The sequence below is a fragment of the Amblyraja radiata genome, chromosome 9, assembly GCF_010909765.2.
Source record: "Amblyraja radiata isolate CabotCenter1 chromosome 9, sAmbRad1.1.pri, whole genome shotgun sequence".
Taxonomy (NCBI): Eukaryota; Metazoa; Chordata; class Chondrichthyes; order Rajiformes; family Rajidae; genus Amblyraja; species Amblyraja radiata.
The window spans coordinates 5500485-5519613 of NC_045964.1; the positions used below are offsets into that span (position 1 = coordinate 5500485).

The following is a 19129-nucleotide window of genomic DNA, read 5'->3' on the forward strand; positions in this document are numbered from 1 at the left end:
AGCACTTTTCTTTTGAGGCAAAATGGGACAATGTTAGATGGGGCATCTTGGGCAGGCATGGATGAATTGGGCCGAAGGGCCTGTTTCCCTGCTGCAAGACTCCGTGACTCTTCACTGGCTGCTGGAATGACCAAAAGAGCCACTCGTTTCATAGGCAATTAGGAACAAGCAACAAATGTTGTGCTGGGCAGCAAAATCCACAGAATATCAATTAAAAAAATGATTGTAAATAAATAAATATTCAAACATTTCCTAAATTATACCATTTATATTTATGGCACCTTACTCTGATTTTATTTCTTTATATGTTGTATTCAATCATTAGTCTGTACTGAAAAAACTTAGACATCCATGCGTAATGCAACAAAATGTTTGCCATTCTACTTCATATTTTATAATTACAAATAAAGTATTAAAGTAATAATGTTTCCTGGCTGCTGTCTGTACATGCTACCAAGGACTTTTAACATGACACTACCAGGTGAAAGAAAGGGTTTCTATAATAAGATGTGAATCATAGATACTTGGATATTTTAATTATAATTTATGAATGTATTTCATACATTTCACTTTTGCAGTATACGTTCATGGATACATTATTGACCATTTTTCAGAATAATAGGGTGGATTAAATCAACTTGCGTTTTAAATGTAATTTAAAGCCCCTTGTTAGTTTTTGTCTCTTACCTGAACAGTGACTTCATCATAATTTAACGTCTAAATAATGCAAAAACTAATTATGCGAGATTTTCGGCAGTTGCATTTGTAACCAACCCACTTATTTGCAAACGAGATGTGTTGGAAGGAACTGCAGATGTTGGTTTAAACTGAAGATAGACACAAACAGCTGGAGTAACTCAGCGGGTAAGACAGCATCTCTGGAGAAAAGGGATTGGGTTTCGGGTCTCCAGAGATGCTCCAGAGTTACTCCAGCTCTTTATGTCTACCTTCACTTATTTGCAGACATTGGTTACACTCTGCAAATTTGAAAACAAGTTTTATTGAAGGTCAGCTTGCACCTCGCAGGCTGGCAAAGCTTTCTGTAGAACCTGGAGTGTTTGTTCTTTCTCTTCTATGCCGGGGAGATCACTCAGAAACAAGGAGCTCAAATTTCTACAGTGAAACAAGAAAAAGTGACAAATCAACATTTCATTCTGTTTCAAATCAAAATAATCAGTTCTAGCACAAAACATTATAATAAAATGCCTTAAGTACCATGTTGAACTGTAATGAATATAATTGCACTCGTATCTAAATCTACCACAAAGTTCCCCACACTGCAAGTTGCTCAAGAGGCCTCCTTGTGGTGGGTGTTCACTGTGGTTGAAGCATGCCCATTGTAGCTGGGTGTACATCTGCATGTCACCCAGGAGTGCAGGCTAGTACTCCCTCTCTGAGCCAGACTCTCTGATTAGTGAGTTGCATGATCAGCCATGATCATATTGAATGGCGGTGCAGGCTCGAAGGGCCGAATGGCCTACTCCTGCACCTATTTTCTATTTGTCTATTACAGCACGATGGCGGAATGGTAGAGCTGCCTTACTGCGCCAGAGACCCGGGTTCAATCCGCACTATGGGTGCTGTCTGTACGGAGTTTGCACGTTCTCCCCGTGACCAGCGTGGGTTTTCTCCAAGATCTTCGGTTTCCTCCCGCACTCCAAAGACGTGCAGGTTTGCAGGTTAATTGGGTTGGTGTAAGTATAAATTGTCCCTGGTGTATAAAGGATAGTGTTAGTGTGGGGGGATCGCTGGTCGGTGCGGACTTGGTGGGCCGAAGGGCCTGTTTCCACGCTGTATCACTTAAAAGAGGTTCCAGGAATGGAATGCAGACTGAGACCAAATTCTGTGTTCATTCCTGAGGTGCGTTCAGTTGATTTGTATTGGGTTTGTGCCAGTGTATTTGTACTGGTAAACATTTTGAGTGGAGGTGCTAACTTTATGTAGTTCTGTTATAAATGCATAACTAACGTGCTGAGAAAAGTATAATTGACTATTTAAAATTTCACTGACCATACTTAGTCATTCAAATGCAACACAATAAGGAATTCCTTGCATTTCCTTATTCAAAACTTGCTTTCGGCTACTGACAAATAAACTCTCAGCCCTCTGAGAATATTTTTAAATACATATTTGCAGGAGAAAAGGGTAATTTTTGCCATTTCTGTAAATCACACTTTATGCAGTGGAAAGTATTTTAAATGTACTCCGATCAATAGAAATATTTCTTCTAGTTTCTATAATCATGAATTTATCAGAACACAACCCAATAAAAGTTTAATTTTCCCAATTACAGTCAGCTATTGAAAAAGATCAGTGTTCAACCACTCCATTAGTTTTGTATAATGACGTAAGACTGTTGGTAGACACAAAATGCTGGAGTAACTCAGCGGGTGAAGCAGCATCTCAGGAGAGAAGGAATGGGCGACGTTTTGGGTCGAGACCCTTCTTCAGACTGATGTCAGGGGAGGGGGCGGGACAGAGATCGAATGTAGTCAGAGACAGTAAGACTGGTGGGAGAACTGGGAAGGGGATGGGGAGAGAAAGGAAAGGCTATCTGAAGTTAGAGAAGTCAATGTTCATACCGCTGGGGTGTAAAATACCCAAGCGAAATATGAGGTGCTGTTCCTCCAATTTGTGCTGGGCCTCACTCTGACAATGGAGGAGGCCCAGGACAGAAAGGTCAGATTGGGAATGGGAGGGGGAGTTGAAGTGCTGGGCCACAGGGAGATCAGGTAGGTTAAGACGGACTGAGTGGAGGTGTTCAAAGAAACGATCGCCGAGACTGTGCTTGGTCTCGCCTTTGTAGAGAAGTTGACACCTGTAAGAGTGTTCATCTACTCCATTGGACCAGAAACTCTTCTATTGATCAGAATCACAAGAGCAAATTTAAAATATTTTCTCCTGAATGAAGTGTGATTTATGGATAGGGCAAAAATTCCCCTTTTCTCCTGTAATCCAGGTTCATACCTATAAAGGGCAGCACAGTGGCACAGTTACTGCCCCACATCCCCAGAGGCCTGCGTTTGATCCTGACTGTGGGTGCTGTCTGTACAAAGTTTGTACCTTCTCCCTGTGACCACGTGGGTTTTCTCTGTGTGCCCCGGTTTGCCCCCACACTCCAAAGACGTATAGGTTTGTAGGTTGACTAAAGTGCTGGAGAAACTCAGCGGGTGCGGCAGCATCTATGGAGGGAAGGAAATAGGCAACGTTTTGGGCCGAAACCCTTCTTCAGACTGATGTAGGGTGGGGAAGAAGAAAGGAAGAGGAGGAGCCAGAGGGATGAGGGAGAGCTGAGAAGGGGAGGAGACAATAATTTGCAGGTTAATAGGCTTCGGTAAAATTGTAAATTGTTCCTCGTTTGTGGGATTGTCCTAGTGTATGGGGTCAGTGGAACTCAGTGGTCAGTGCGGACTCAGTGGGCCGAAGGACCTGTTTCTGCGCTGTATCTCTGTTCTCTCATTTCTGTTTGAAATTCTGATGATTTTTAACCTACGTAAAGTATATTATTACTAGACCAAGGATTTAAAAATATAATTAAAGATAGATTCAGAGTAATGGTCATAAAACATGAATATTGCATTTCAGGAGATCTGGTTTGGCAGTTAAAGACACACCGTCTAATCTATAAGAAACAGAAATTGGATACATAGACACTGGATCAATCTGAAGAAGGGTTCCGTCACATAACATTATCTATTCCTTTTCTCCAGAGATGCTGTCTGACCCGCTGAGTTGCTCCAGAATTTTGTCTTTGTCTACTGGATTACAGAGTGCTATAATGCTCAGCCGTTGGTGAATATCGTGCAGAGGTGGAGGCCGCATTTCTGTGGTGGGAAGGAGATTGAGATGAAGAGAAGTCTAACCGTTTGCCACTTCTGACAGGAGGTGACTGCACGAGGTCAGGGACAGTTGCCTTCTCATGCCTCTGGATGAGCTAGCGTGTTCCTGCGGCTGCTACCTGCTTTAGGTCCGCCTAGGCCTTCCCGATCTCCCAGTTGCTGGACACTTTAGCTCCCCCTCCCGCCCATTCCCACACTGACCTTTCTGTCCTGGGCCTCCTCCATTGTCAGAGTGAGGCCCAGTGCAAATTGGAGGAACAGCACCTCATATTTCGCTTGGACAGCTTACACCCCAGCGGTATGAACATGGACTTCTCCAACTTCAGGTAGTCCCTCTCTCCATCTCTCCCCCTCCCTAGTTCTCCTACTAGTTTCACTGTCCTCCCGATTGTATATCTTGTTGTTACTTTTCCCTCAGCTAACAAAGATCCATTCTACATTTTCCTTGATCATCGTCCCCTTTGATCTGTCATTTTCACACCTTATCCTTCCATATCTCTATGCTTTCCTCTCTCCTGACTCTGAATCTGAAGAAGGGTCTCGACCCAAAACATCATCCATTCCTTCTCTCCAGAGATGCTGCCTGACCCGCTGAGTTACTCCATCCAGCACCTTGTGTCTATCTTCGGTTTAAACCAGCATCTGCATTTCTTCCAACACATTTCTCCTGCTTTAAGTTGATACACTGTCCATCGGGCAAGCGGCAGACCAGCATAACTGTTCCAGATGGTTGACAGTGTGATCACTGAGCTTTGGCCACAAGTTGGGGGATCCAATGTCGGGCATGCTCCTGGCTACGTCTGTTACAAACTGATTGTGCCTCGTATTGTGGGACTGGGGCAGCTACTCCAAACTCCAAATCAAACCTGGATTGATTCACTGACTTGACGGCAATCGTAGCAAGCAACCTGCCCCGTCACATAGAAAACAGGTGCAGGAGGAGGCCATTCGGCCCTTCGAGCCAGCACCGCCATTCATTGTGATCGTGGCTGATCGTCCCCAATCAATAACCCGTGCCTGCCTTCTCCCCATATCCCTTGACTCCACTAGCCCCTAGAGCTCTATCTAACTCTCCCTTAAATCCATCCAGTGATTTGGCCTCCACTGCCCCACTGCAGGGAATTCCACAAATTCACAACTCTCTGGGTGAAAACGTTTTTTCTCACCTCAGTCATAAATGGCCTCCCCTTTATTCTAAGTCTGTGGCCCGTGGTTCTGGACTCGCCCAACATTGGGAACATTTTTCCTGCATCTAGCTTGTCCAGTCCTTTTATAATTTTATATGTTTCTATAAGATTCCCCCTCATCCTTCTAAACTCCAGTGAATACAAGCCTAGTCTTTTCAATCTTTCCTCATACGACAATCCCGCCATCCCAGGGATCAATCTCGTGAACCTACGCTGCACTGCCTCAATCACAAGGATGTCCTTCCTCAAATTAGGAGACCAAAACTGTACACAATATTCCAGATGTGGTCTCACCAGAGCCCTATACTACTGCAGTAGAACCTCTTTACTCCTATACTGAAATCCTCTTGTTATGAAGGCCAACATTCCATTAGCTTTCTTCACTGCCTGCTGTACCTGCAAGGCAGTGAAGCTACACAGAGCTACAGAACTGTTCCAACTTGCCGTGACCTTCATCATCGATACTTTTTTGCATATCTTTCATTCATTTGTTCTATATCTCTACATCACCGTCTATATCTCTTATTTCCCTTTCCCCTGACTCTCAGCCTGAAGAAGGGTCTCGACCCGAAACGTCACCTATATCTTCTCTCCAGAGATGCTGCCTGCCCCGCTGAGTTACTCCAGCATTTTGTGTCTATCATAATGTTACTGCTTCCTGATCAATATTTCATTCTCACCAAATACTCACTTAAGATGGTAAAGGCTTATGATTCCACGATCTGTGACATTTCCACAGGAAATTATTTTGAGACATTGCAGGCTTTTTTGCAAATTTTCTATCCTGCAGAGCCTCTCGAGACATTCATCTTGAATGTAGATACACCTCTCAAACTTAATCTCCTCAACATGTTCCAGATGATCTGTAACAGAAAGCATAGGTGAGAAACAGCACACAACTGTCAGCTTGCTTCCTAATAAATATCTCTTTATGTTTTAAATAATATTTTCATCATAAATGGACAGCACGGTGGCGCAGTGGTAGGGCCGGGTTCGATCCTGACTACGGGTGCTGTCTGTAGGGAGTTTGCACGTTCTTTCCTGTGACCGCGTGGATTTTCTCAGAGATCTTAGGTTTCCTCCCACACTCCAAAGACGTTCAGGTTTGTAGGTTAATTGGATTGGTGTAAATGTAAAAGTGTCCCCAGTGTGTGTAGGATGGTGTTAATGTGCGGGGATCACTGGTCGGCGTGGACTAGGTGGGCCAAAGGGCCTGTTGCTGCGTTGTATCTATAAACTAAACTAATCACAACGAGTAATTTTAAAATACTGACGTGTCACTTTTTTCTCATTTACAAACAACAAATGTGGTTGCTAGCTCCGACAATAAAGGTGGGAATGAGGCTGCGTTGTAAGTTAATGTAAACTGAGGTAGGGGTAGGGCTGCACAAGTAGATATAAGTAATAGTGGAGACTAGAGAGGGGATGGAGGAGAATAGAGGCGTTTAAATAAACTGGAAGGTTTAGGCTGTTTTGGAGATATGCAAAACTGTTTCGTTCAAAAAGGTTTAGCAACCGGAAGGTCCAGAGTAGCTTCGGATGGACGGACAAACTCCAGGTACTGGCTTTGGTGTGTTACCATCTTTAAACACCTGGAAACACTAGAAAATGGGCAGCTGGTAAGCAAGAGCGAGTAAGGAGAAGAAAAAGCACGAGGAACAGCGATGATGTTTTCAGATACGGAAAAAAACAACGGCTAGGGAAGCGAATGCAAACAATTAATAATCACCATTTCTTGAAAGTAATTGACATGAAAATAATAGAAATTACAAAAACACTGCCTTCTTTTACAAATTCTCAATTTGTCATGATATGAGAAAGAACAATTTGATTTAAGTTTAGTTTAGTTTAGAGATACAGCACGGAAACAAGCCCTTCGGCCCACCGGGTCCGCGCGGACCAGTGATCCCCGCACATTAACACTATCCTACACCCACTAGGGACAATTTTTACATTTACCAAGCCGATTCACCTACAAACTTGTACGACTTTGGAATGTGGGAGGAAAGTGAAGAAAACCCACGCGGGTCATGGGGAGAACGTACAGACAGCACCCGTGGTCGGGATCAAACCCAGGTCTCCTGAGCAACTCTACCGCTGCACCACCGTGACTGCCCTAAAGTAATTAAATAGAAAGGCCAAGTTCTCCACCTCTAGGCCAATCATCAAACACATATCACTCTTCCTCCATTTGCCTGCCTCATTGCCCTTTTACCTCTTAGATCACTCATTCATCCTCTTTCTCTCTGCAGACTCTTATTCTGCAGTTTGTGGGGTCTCAGACTCTTGCTTTCCTACTCCAGCATTGCACTCTTTTCACCACCCATTCACATTTCACCTGGTGGCAAAAGCAGATGAAGTAGAAAGCAAAATGATAAGCATTCACACAGAGTGCTGAGTGGTCTGAACAAGTGAAGCTGAGAGTATGTTGTGCTGGACACCAGCAAAGAGGGGGAGATACATGGAGACCAGTAAGTAAGGAAGAAGTTAAGTGAAGAAATTAGCTGCTAAGAGGCACAAAGAAAATGATTCCTTTGGCTGGATGGAGTAGTATACAGCCAGCAATAAAACATGTTTGATATTTATTGCTGATTCCTGTCTCTATGACAGTAATTATCAATTGTAACTGTAACTCCACACCACAAAGAGCACAACAGAAATCAGCTGGTCACAAGCTCAGATTTAGACTGGAGGATGGGGAACAGGGTAGGTGTTTTAAACAGCTGGACTACTTAACTCACCAACCAAAAAGGAATGATTTGATGTTACCAACTTGTGGTTGGCCTGAAGCAAATACAAGTGAAAACATTTGCAACTTTACTCAAATATTGCAAATTAAACCCCGATGTCCTCAGCGAGTGGACTGAGACCATAGAAAATTGGTATAAGCATCCACAATAATACATATTCAGAATTTTTTTTTTTGATGGGTTTTATCTTTTAGGAATGTTAAATTTACCGACATCCTTTCAGCTCTGCAGAAGGGTCCCAGCAAGAAATGTGACCAAAACTGAACACAATACACCAGCATCTTGATAGATTTAATTATAGCCTTATTGGTTTACATAAACTACCCAAGATAGGAACCGATGCAGCTATTTACAATGGTGTTCCATTGTCAATACATCTCTTACGTGTAGAAACGTTTTGGTCTTTTTGGCTTTTTAACAATTTTTTTCTGGAGGTAGCGTAGTGGTAGAGCTACTGCCTTACAGCGCCAGAGTCCCGGGTTCGATCCCGACTACGGGTGCTTGTCTATACGGAGTTTGTACATTCCCCCCGTGGGTTTTCTCTTGCGGTCTTCGGTTTCCTCCCACACTACTAAAATGTACACGTTTGTAGGTTATTTGCTTGATATTAAAAAATATATGAATTGTCCCTAGTGTGTGTAGGATAGTGTTAATGTGCGGGTATACTGGTCGATGCGGACTCGGTGGGCCGAACTGTTATTGAAGACAATTTAATACAGTACCAAGATAATCAAATCCATTGAACATAATGCATGATTCTGTCGCATCAATTGCTTCAATTTTGAATTTTTCCAAAGGACCAGTAGGTAGGTGATTGTAATCTTTCTGCCACTTGTCAAAACCTTTGTAACGCACACTGGCGCCACATCGAAGTAACCACTCAGATGCTGCTCTGTCCGGACCAACAGTCTTGATACGATCGTGATCCACCCTGGTTGAAAGGAAATGTCCTCTTATTACACATCTTATTTACAAATTTAAACCTGTAATTATACTTTATCTGCATCTTACTTGTTGAAAACGGCATTCAGCCATCCCCAGAAACTCCTTTGAATAACCTGAGTTTGTACAATCCGTACGACGCTCAAAGGTCTTGTCCTTGAAAACAGCATTGTTGGGTTTTTCTGGTGGAAAAAAAAACAATTTGGACATAAGTACAGCCATCGTTTTACTATATTCAGGATTTACAAAGTGTACGTTTGCATGGACAGACTTACAGGGCCCTCCATAATGTTTGGGACCTTTCTGACCCAACATTTATTTATTTGCCTCTGTACTCCACAATTTGAGATTTGTAATAGAAAAAAAATCACATGTGGTTAATGTGCACATTGTCAGATTTTAATAAAGGTCATTTTTATACATTTTGGACACATAAACATCCACCGCTGTCTAAATGGGTGATAATAAAATAAATTTCTGAAATAACCAAAGCAAAAAGTTGGTGGAAATTCAGATGCTAAACTTGCTAATCATCGGAAACATTTAAACTCCGTAAGTCTAGAGCTTTGAACGATATAGGTCAATGAGTGATCTCCTAAATTAGTCACCTAATCGAAGTAGGGTCCTCAGAAATCGACAGGCATGGATACTGACGAAGTTTGGGCGTGGTGAAAATGGTGACCATGATTGATTTGGTAATAGTCTCCTCAGTTTTGCTGCATGTCAGCTTGCTCTGCTGTTGCATGTGTAGTGACAAGTATGGGCCCAGGGAGGGTGGTGCAATGGTATTGGGAATGAGCCTGATGAAAGGTGCCGGGCAGGATCCAGCAATCCCGTGTCATGTGAGCTTCATGTTTTAGAACATTGATTGCTGTAGGCATTTACTTTTGAGTGAGTCTTGGTAATTAGCAGCAGTGAAGAACTCTCACAGGCAGCAAGCCAAGAAATTAATTTGTTTTCAACCACAATTTCGCAGAGAAGTTAAGGGCTTGTCCCACTTAGGCGATGTTTTAGGTGACTGCCGCAACTGTCATTGCAGGTCACCGAAAAACCGGTGTATGCACTGTTGTATGTCGTACACCAATACGACATACAACAGTGCATACAAAAATATTATAATAACATTAACATTTAAATTATCTAAAACATAACTTTAACATACAACTGTGCACACAAAAATAATAAGATTAAAATTTATATTATCTATAATATAACTTTAACATACAACTGTGTATACAAAAATATTATAATAACATTCAAATTTAAATGATCTATAACATAACTTTAATGGAATTCACCGATGTCATCACCTGCAACTACCTACGTCATCCTGTCAACATCCTACATCATCCTGGTGATAGCACCTACATCATGATACATCAGGCTACCCCCATTGGCGTCAAGACAATGGTCGCCGAAAAGATTTGAACATTTCAAAATTCTGCGCCGACCAGAAAGACTCTAGGACTCTTTGGACTGAGGAAATCATACTGGCCATGTGGTGACAGCCTAGTCGCCTGTAGTCTCCTAAAAAATTGCCTAAGTGGGACAGACCCTTTACGAAGATAGAAACATACAACTATTACAGTAGATGACCTATGTTTGGTCCTATGTTGATAAACAGCAATAAAAGTTACCAAAGATGATGGAAAGACTAGGTGCTGAGAGCTCTCTTACACCTGCATTAAGGAGGCAATTAAACACACCTGAGCAATTACAAACACCCTTGAAGCCATGTGTCTCAAACATTATGGTGCCCTGAAATGGGGGGGGGGGGGGGGGGGGCTATGTACAAACATAGCTGTAATTTCTACATGGTGAAACCAAAATGTATTAAAATGGCCATTATTAAAATCTGACAATGTGCACTTTAACCACATGTGATTTTTTTCTATTCCAAATCTCAAATTGTGGAGTACAGAGGCAAATAAATAAAAGATGGGTCTTTGTCCCAAACATTATGGAGGGCACTGCAGAGTAAATGTAATGGGTAATGTCAAGCACAGGCCAATTCATTTTTTTAAAGCAAAGGGCTACTTGACTGTTTCTCCTTCTACCAACTGGAATATCAATTCTTGCTCTCAACCCCAGCCAGACCAAGGAGCTGATTGATGACTTCACGAAGGGGAATACTGGGATCCATGAACCTGTCTTCATTGATGTGATGGTGGTTCCTGGACGAGAATATTTCTGAAGACCTGCCTTGTGCCCAGGACAATTAAACACTCATAAATAAAGCTCATCGATGCCTCTACTTCCTTGGAAGCTTTAGTTTCGAGATACAGCGCCGAAATAGTGGCCCACCGAGTCTGCGCCGACCAGCAATCCCTGCACATTAACACTATCAGATTATTTACATTCGTCTGGTGCTGGCTCGAAGGGCCGAATGGCCTCCTCCTGCACCTATTTTCTATGTTTCTATTACCAAGTCAATTAACCTACGGCTATGGAATGTGGGAGAAAAGATCTCAGAGAAAACCCATGCAGGTAATGGAGAGAACATACAAACTCTGTGCAGACAGCACACGTAGTCAGGATCGAACCCGGGTCTCTGGCACTGTAAGGCTGCAACTCTACTGCTGTGCCACTAAGTTTGAGGACATTCGGCATGTCAATGAATACTCTCAAACTTCCACTGGTGTACAGTAGAGAACTGTAGAGAACTGCCCGAAACGTCGCCTATTTCCTTCGCTCCATAGATGTTGCTGCACCCGCTGAGTTTCTCCAGCATTTTTGTCTACCTTCGATCTTCCAGCATCTGCAGTTCCTTCTTGTACAGTAGAGAACTATTTGACTGGTTGTATCATGGCCTGGCTCGGCAACTCAAATGCCCAGGAATGAAGGAGTGGTGGACACTACCCGGTCCATCACAGGTACTGACCTCCCCACCATCAAAGGGATATATAGCCAGCCAGGATATATTGTCAGAGACACACATCACCCTGGACACGCTCTTATTTCACTGCTGCCATCGGGAAAAAGGTGCAGATGCCCGAGAACAGTAACCTCCAGGTTCAAGAGCAGCTTCTTCCCAGTACTCTTGAGCACTAACCCTGACCTCAGCAACTGTGATCTTCTATGCACCGTGTCTTTGGCTGCACTGTACAATGTTGTACAACGATGATAACCCAGTGTTACTGCTGCTTAATGTTATTGAGGGTGAATCTATGCTGCGAGTGTTATTGCGGGTAGTGAGAGTCAGCGCCGGGACTCCTCCCTCCGCCAGCTTCTGCTGCATTTCAACAGCAGGGTCTGTTAATAGGGGGGGGACAAGGGGTTGGAGCCGCCATTACCTGGGCCGGCGCCGGCCTCCCGCCTTGTCACCTCGGGCAATGCGCGTGCGCAGGAATCACCTGCCGGCACCCTAGTCTTTGCGCAGGCGCAGACGCTGACAGCCCAAGTCAGTGCGCAGAATCAGACGCCGGCAGCTCAAGTCAATGCGCAGCCGCAGCCCCGCCCCGCCCGCCGGCCGGCCCGGGGTTACAGGTGAAGCGCCGCCCGTTGTCAGGGCACCATGGCGGCCGGTACCTGGGGGACCTGTGGCTCGTCGCTGCTCGGCGGCCGGCTCAACGCGCTCCGGGCTGGGCACGTCCTGCTGAGGAGGCTGAGGTGAGCGGCGGGGCGGGCAGGGCAGGGCAGGGGCTGTCACCCGCCGGCGTCAACGGGAGGTGTGGGTTATGCTGAAGGGGGCGGCCCGGGTGGGAATCAGGTGGGACCCAGGTGTGGGCCGGGTGGGAATCAGGTGGGACCCAGGTGTGGGCCGGGTGGGAATCAGGTGGGACCCAGGTGTGGGCCGGGTGGGAATCAGGTGGGACCCGGGTGTGGGCCGGGTGTGGTCCAGGTGTGGGCCGGGTGGGACTCAGGTGAGATCCAGGTGAGACCCAGGCAGGTGAGGTCAGAGAACTGCAGTCGTCCTGAGGAAAAGGTTTCAAGGTCAGTTTATTGTCACACGTATGTACCAATTAAGGTACAGTGACATTCGAATTACCATACAGCCATACTAAACAAAAAAGCAACAAGACACACAACTACATAAAAGTTAACATGAACATCCACCACAGCGGATTCCCCACGTTCCTCGCTGTGATGGAAGGCAACAAAGTCCCATCCTCTTCCTCTTTTCGTTGGTGCATGGAATCAATAGTCACCCATGGTGTCAGCACCACGCAGGTCAGGCAGTGGGAGCAGTGAACTCAGCTCGGTGGGTTTGACAGCATCTGTATTAAAAAAACAACCCTTGCATCAGAATGATAGGTTACAGATTAAATAAAACCGAGAGAAAGGGGGGGGGGGGGGGGGGGGGCAGAGGGCGAAGAGACAAATAATCTGTCACATTGCAGAAGACAGAAGCGATAATGTCAAATGCTGGTAGTACAAGCTCATGGAGGGGGTAAAGGGATTAGTGATTAACAAATGGTGGCTGTCTAAATGGATGATAAAATAATTTTCTGAAATAACCAAAGCAAAAATTAATGATAACTGGAAATGTGAAAATCAAAAGCTAAACTTGCCAATCTTCGGAAACATTGCAATGATAGGTTCTGAAAAACCGGCGAGTGGAACGGCGACTGTCAGTGGAGAAAACACACACACACACACACAGTGTACGGGAAGGGTCACATAAGTCCTTTAAGCGAGAGGAGACAACTTTTAAGGAGCCAGAGATACACGGCTGTGAAGCTCGGCGGACATTAACATTACCGGTCGGTTATCCTTGGTTCTGAAAACTATTGCTTATGTTTTTTTTCCCCAATGAGCCAATGAAATGAATCGGTCAGCACCGCCTACAACTTACGAGAACCTACGACAACCTTCGGCCTCCTGGCAACCCACTATCACTGCACCTGCGGCACGAGAATTCTCGCTACTCTCCGTGGCGGCTTAGTTCTGGTCACCGTTGATTTTTCAACATGTTAAAAAATTTGTGGCGACCATAATGAAGCAGTGACTAGTTCCCATGAATGCGACTACCCGGCAACCACCGGCGAACGTGTGGCGACCTCATAGTCTCCCGCAGTCGCCTAAAAGGTCGCCTAAGTGGGACAGGCCCATAAGTCTAGAGCTTTGAACGAAATAGGTCAATGAGTGTGGTCTCCTAAATTAGTCACCTAATCGAAGTAGGGTCCTCAGAAATCGATAGGTATGGATAGTGACAAAGTTTGGGTGTGGTGAAAATGGTGATCGTAATTGATTTGGTAATAGTCTCAGTTACTGTACTGTTGCATGTGTAGTGACAAGTATGAGCCCAGGGAGGGTGGTGCAATGGTATTGGGAATTAACGATGAAAGTTGCCGGGCAGGATCCTGCAATCCCATGTCATGTGGGCTTTACGTTTTAGAACATTGATTGCTGTAGGCATTTATTTTTGGAGTGAATCTTGGTAATTAGCAGCAGTGAAGAACTCTCACAGGCAGCAAGCCAAGAAATAAGTTTGTTTTCAACCACAATTTGGCAGAGAAGTTACGAAGATAGAAACATACAACTATTATAGTAGATGACCTATTCTAAATTATGAACTTGAGGTTTAGTTTTAAAATGTGTGAGGCGATTATGATCAATGAGCATTTTCCAGGATAGGGCCAGAGAGATTAATCTCTAATAATAGAACAATAAACAATACAGGAGTCTGAAAAAGGACTCTGATCCAAAATGTCACCTATCCATGTTCTCCAGAGATGCTACCTGACCCGTGGAGTTACTCGAGCACTTTGTAAACAAGCATCTGCAGTTTCTCGTTTCTCTGTAGAACAGTAGAGCACCGGAATAGTCCCTTTCAATCATTCACAATAGATAATAGACAATAGATAATAGGTGCAGGAGTAGGCCATTCGGCCCTTCATGGCTGATCATCCCCAATCAGTACCCCATTCCTGCCTTCTCCCCATATCCCCTGACTCCGCTATTTTTAAGAGCCCCATCTAGCCCTCTCTTGAAAGCATCCACAGACTCGCCACTCTCTGTGAGAAAAAGTGTTCCCTCGTCTACGTTCTAAATGGCTTACTCCTTATTCTTAAACTGTGGCCCTTGGTTCTGGACTCCCCCAACATCGGGGACATGTTTCCTACCTCTAGCATGTCCAAGCCCTTAACAATCTTATGTTTCAATGAGATCCCCTCTCAACCTTCTAAACTCCAGAGTGTACAAGCTCAGCTGCTCCATTCTCTCAGCATATGACAGTCCCGCCATCCCGGGAATTAACCTTGTAAACCTACGCTGCACTCCCTCAATAGCAAGAATGTCCTTCCTCAAATTAGGGGACCAAAACTGCACACAATACTCCAGGCGTGGTCTCATTAGGGCTCTGTACAACTGCAGAATGACCTCTTTGCTCCTATATTCGATTCCTCTTGATATAAAGGCCAACGTGCCATTCGCTTTCTTCACTGCCTGCAGTACCTGCATGCTTACTTTCATAGACTGATGTACAAGGACCCCCAGATCCCATTGTACTTCCCCTTTTCCCAACTTGATGCCATTTAGATAGTTATCTACCTTCCTGTTTTTGCTACCAAAGTGGATAACCTCACATTTATCCACATTAAACTTCGCCATGCATCTGCCCACTCCCCCAACCTGTCCACCCTGCATTCTCATAGCATCCTCCTCACAGTTCACATTGCCACCCTGCTTTGTATCATCTGTATTCATTCAACATCGTTGAAAACATTAGCAACGCAGTGGTGCTGGTTTCCAACGGGAACGGTGACGGACGCACCACACGTCTCTGTCCTCCAGTTCCTGCGGACTTCCTCCGCTGGAAGTATAGGATTTTGGTGTGTGTGCTTTATCATAATTCCTTACAATGCTGTGTACGCCAGTGATCGCAACTTCTACTGAAGTGTGGATGGTCGTTGGCTCACTAGAAGCTCATCTGCCCTTTTACAGGTCTTGTTTTTGGTCCTGCTGGGGGTCCACAGCCCCCTCCTCACCTGGCAAACCAGGTGGGGGAGACTGTTTAGTCGCCGACTATCTGACCATGGAGCAGGTAGCACAGGATTACATGGTACCCGTGGCGGGGGGAACTCCCCCCAACCTGCCCTTTGACCCACAATATCTGTGCTGAACATGATGCCAAGTTAAACTAATGTTCTCTGCTTGCCTTCTCCCTCCATTTCCTGCACAATATCTGCGCACACCAATACAAACTGGCACAATTGCACTACGCATAACTTTTGAGGGCAAGTTAACAACAAAATAATGGATCCCTGGAATTCACATCAGATCATTTAATTCTTGAATGTTATAATGGAAAGCAACACAAAATGGCTTCCTATAGAGCGGTAGTTAGTCACTTAAATAATTAATGGTTTGTGTGTGTCACAAAGCATATTCCACTGCAGAAATATCTGTAAATGTAATGATGAAATGGTAAATATCACATTAGCCAAACTGGGGGCATGAGTTCTTGGTTTCTTGGTCCTCCAAAATATTCCAAATGGAATTTAAACTGGAGGTGGTGAAGGGAGGCCTTAAGCCAGAAAGGGTTATTGGGAAGAAAGAGCTACTTTAAATTTAGTTGCATCTGGTTGGGTAACGATATTTATAGTCGCACATCACTTTAGTCCAACTTGTCCATTCTAACCAAGGTGGCCCAATAAGCTAGTGCCTCTTGCCTGCATTTGGACCATATCCTTCTAAGCTTTTCCTTTCCACGTACCTGTCCAAGTGTCTTTTAAATGCTGTTTTAATACTTGCCTCAGCTATAATTTCTGGCAGAAAAGATTGTACTTCAGGTTCCTATTAAATCTTGCCCCTCTCACCTTAAACCCATGTCCTCGGGTTTTTGATTCGCATACCCTGGGTAAAGGATCTGTGCATTCACCCTAAATATTCCCCTCATGCTGTTATACACCTCCACAAGATCACTCCTCGACCTCCTGTATTCTAAGGAATAAAGTCTCGAAGTTTATACTCAATATGAAGACTAATGTACTTTGCCATCCTATCTACCTGTGATGCCAGGGAACTGTATCATCATAGGTAGACAAAAATGCTGGAGTAACTCAGCGGGTGAGACAGCATCTATGGAGCGAAGGAAATAGGCGACGTTTCGGGTTGAAACCCTTCTTCAGACTGATCACAACTATATCATCATCATCGGCGGTCACTCGAAACGAGTATGAATGTCCTCTCATGGAGGACGCCTGTGCGTAACTTTGTTTAACATGGGGAGACTGCCGCATAGACAGCCACCCCACGTGGGGTCCTTGACAGATCTGGGTCAGGATCCAGTGGCATGGAGTCCAAGACGACCGGAGACCCTTTTCTGCTTCAGCCTTCATCCGCCTTCCCAGCTGTTGTGATGCTCCACTAAAGTCAGCCATCGTCCTCCGCCTGTTCCACCGTTGAGGTCTTAGTTGGATTGCTCTTTGTCAGAGACCACCCCCTCGACCTTACCGCCATGGGTGACCCTACCAGGAGCATAGCTCCAGACGGCAACACTCTCAGGATCACATAAGCTTCTCCACCACGACAAGGTGACACTCCACGGAGAAGGGGAACTGTATACCTGTACTAAATCCCTCTGCTCTACAACACACTCCAGGGCCCTGCCATTCACTGTGAAAATCCTGTCCTGGTTTGACTTTCTAAAATGCATCACCTCTCATTTATCTGCATCAACTTCCATTAGCATTCCGTCGCTCACGTGCTCAGCCTGTTGTAATATATGCCACACAAAATCTGTGTTGCTGACTCCTGTTTCACATAGAGCCTAGAGTCTAGAACAGGAATAGCCTGAAAATGCAGGTGCTTATGATTGCATTTCCCCTTTTCTAGTTCTTATGATGTGGCCATTGTTGGAGGAGGAATCGTTGGACTAGCGTCTGCCCGAGAACTTAAACAGCGGCATCCCAAGCTAACCTGCATTGTGTTGGAAAAGGAAAAAGAACTCGGTACATTTGGAGGATAAAACCTTTATTTAAAAACATGTTGTTGAACTAAGTAACATACAATAAATCGGAGGAATAGATCGGGTAGATGAATAGAGTCTCTTGCCCAGAGTAGGTGAATCGAGGAACAGTGGGGACATAGGTTTAAGTTGAAGGGGGAAAGATTTAATAGGAATCTGAGGGGTAACATTTTCACACAAAGGGTGGCAGGTGTATGGAACAAGCTGCCAGAGGATGTAGTTGAGGCAGGGACTATCCCAACATTTAAACAGTTAGACAGGTACATGGATAGGACAGGTTTGGAGGGATATGGGCCAAATAGGGGCAGGTGGGACTACTGTATCTGGGTCGTGTTGGCCGGTGTGGGTAAGTTGGGCCGAAGGGCCTGTTTCCGCACTGTATCACTCTACCAACCTCTGGAATAAGAACAGAAAATCCTGGCAACACGCAACACATTGAATTCATAACTGTATTTTGGGGACTGGACTGGAGATTCCCAGTTCTAGACACTGTTCTGATGGAGATTTCCAGATGTGAAACAATAAGTTTCTCTTTCCTCAGATGCTGGATTTTCTGTTTTTATCTCAGCTTTCTGACATTTGCCGATTTTTGATTTTAATTTACAGACCTCAGGATTTGCCCCATAGCAAGCATGTCCAAATGTTTGAACTCATTAGTTGCAACAGTAGCTTACGAGCTAAATTTGTTGCCTGTACCTCCAGCCTTTCGGTGGTCTGGTGCATGTAGGTCGATAGTAAACCGCAGTGACGTCAGATGACGCTCAACACTAGTCACCTCCAGAAAACATCTGCAGTGCATATGAGACGCAGAAGAACCCTGAAGCGGTTCTTAACTGGAGAGTTGAGCCCTGCTTAGATGTTAGATTGAAAAAGAAACAAACCTGGGTGACTGCCGGAAAATATTCAGCTAACTCCATCTTCAACTTTCTATCAGGACAAGGCATTCTGATCCTCCCCTCACTCCCACTGATTTTCTCAACTCTAACCCACTCAATCATCTGCTCAATCCCACCTCCCCTTCCCCTGCTTGAATCTTTCCTCCAGTTAGTTCTACACGCCACCCTCTCTGGAGTATTAGACATTGTGGAGGTGGAAGCTGTTCCATTCTGCAGTCCACACTCTCCGGAGTAATAGACATTGTGGAGATGTGTAGGAAGGAACTACAGGTGCTGGTTTACACCAAAGATAGATGTAAAATGCTGGAGTAACTCAGCGACACAGGCAGCATCTCTGGAGAGAAGGAATGGGTGACATTTTCGGTTGAGACCCTTCTTCAGACAGAAAGTCAGGGGAGAGGGAAATTAGAGACATGGAAGGTACAAAGACCATGTAAGGTGTGAAACGGACAGATCAAAGCAGACGATGATCAAGGAAAGTACACAAAATTGCTGGAGAAACTCAGCGGGTGCAGCAGCATCTATGGAGCGAAGGAAATAGGCGACGTTTCGGGCCGAAACCCTTCTTCAGACTGATCAAGGAAATGTAGAATGGTTGATTGTT

At 44.8% G+C, this 19129-nt stretch overlaps 2 protein-coding genes across 2 annotated transcripts in view; one reads left to right on the forward strand and one right to left on the reverse strand.

The window, feature by feature from the left end:
* Nucleotides 1-253: 253 nt before the first annotated feature.
* Nucleotides 254-12066, reverse strand: dmac2l (distal membrane arm assembly component 2 like). Its single transcript, XM_033026564.1, has 6 exons — nt 12012-12066; nt 11857-11858; nt 8788-8900; nt 8499-8707; nt 5718-5889; nt 254-1113 (listed from the first exon to the last, which is right to left on the reverse strand). Exons 3-6 carry the CDS (start codon nt 8886-8888, stop codon nt 999-1001), a joined length of 597 nt encoding a protein of 198 aa, XP_032882455.1. The 5' UTR covers nt 8889-8900; nt 11857-11858; nt 12012-12066; the 3' UTR covers nt 254-998.
* A 113-nt stretch (nt 12067-12179) lies between these two features.
* The window catches only part of l2hgdh (L-2-hydroxyglutarate dehydrogenase), a 42696-nt gene continuing 35746 nt past the window's right edge, over nt 12180-19129 (forward strand). The window contains exons 1-2 of the mRNA XM_033026565.1: nt 12180-12327; nt 17497-17612. Coding sequence (XP_032882456.1) covers nt 12233-12327; nt 17497-17612 — 211 coding nt within the window. The 5' untranslated portion in view covers nt 12180-12232. The remainder of the gene's footprint in view (nt 12328-17496; nt 17613-19129) is intronic.

Bases quoted from the DNA above. Each gene is read 5' to 3' on its own strand.
- dmac2l (XM_033026564.1), bottom strand. From the start codon at position 8,888: ATGCTGTTTTCAAGGACAAGACCTTTGAGCGTCGTACGGATTGTACAA. The intron at 8,708-8,787 runs GTAAGATGCAGA...CCTTTCAACCAG, and splicing joins CTGAATGCCGTTTTCAACAA to GGTGGATCACGATCGTATCA. The intron at 5,890-8,498 runs GTACTGTATTAA...TTTCTGTTACAG, and splicing joins CAATGGATTTGATTATCTTG to ATCATCTGGAACATGTTGAG.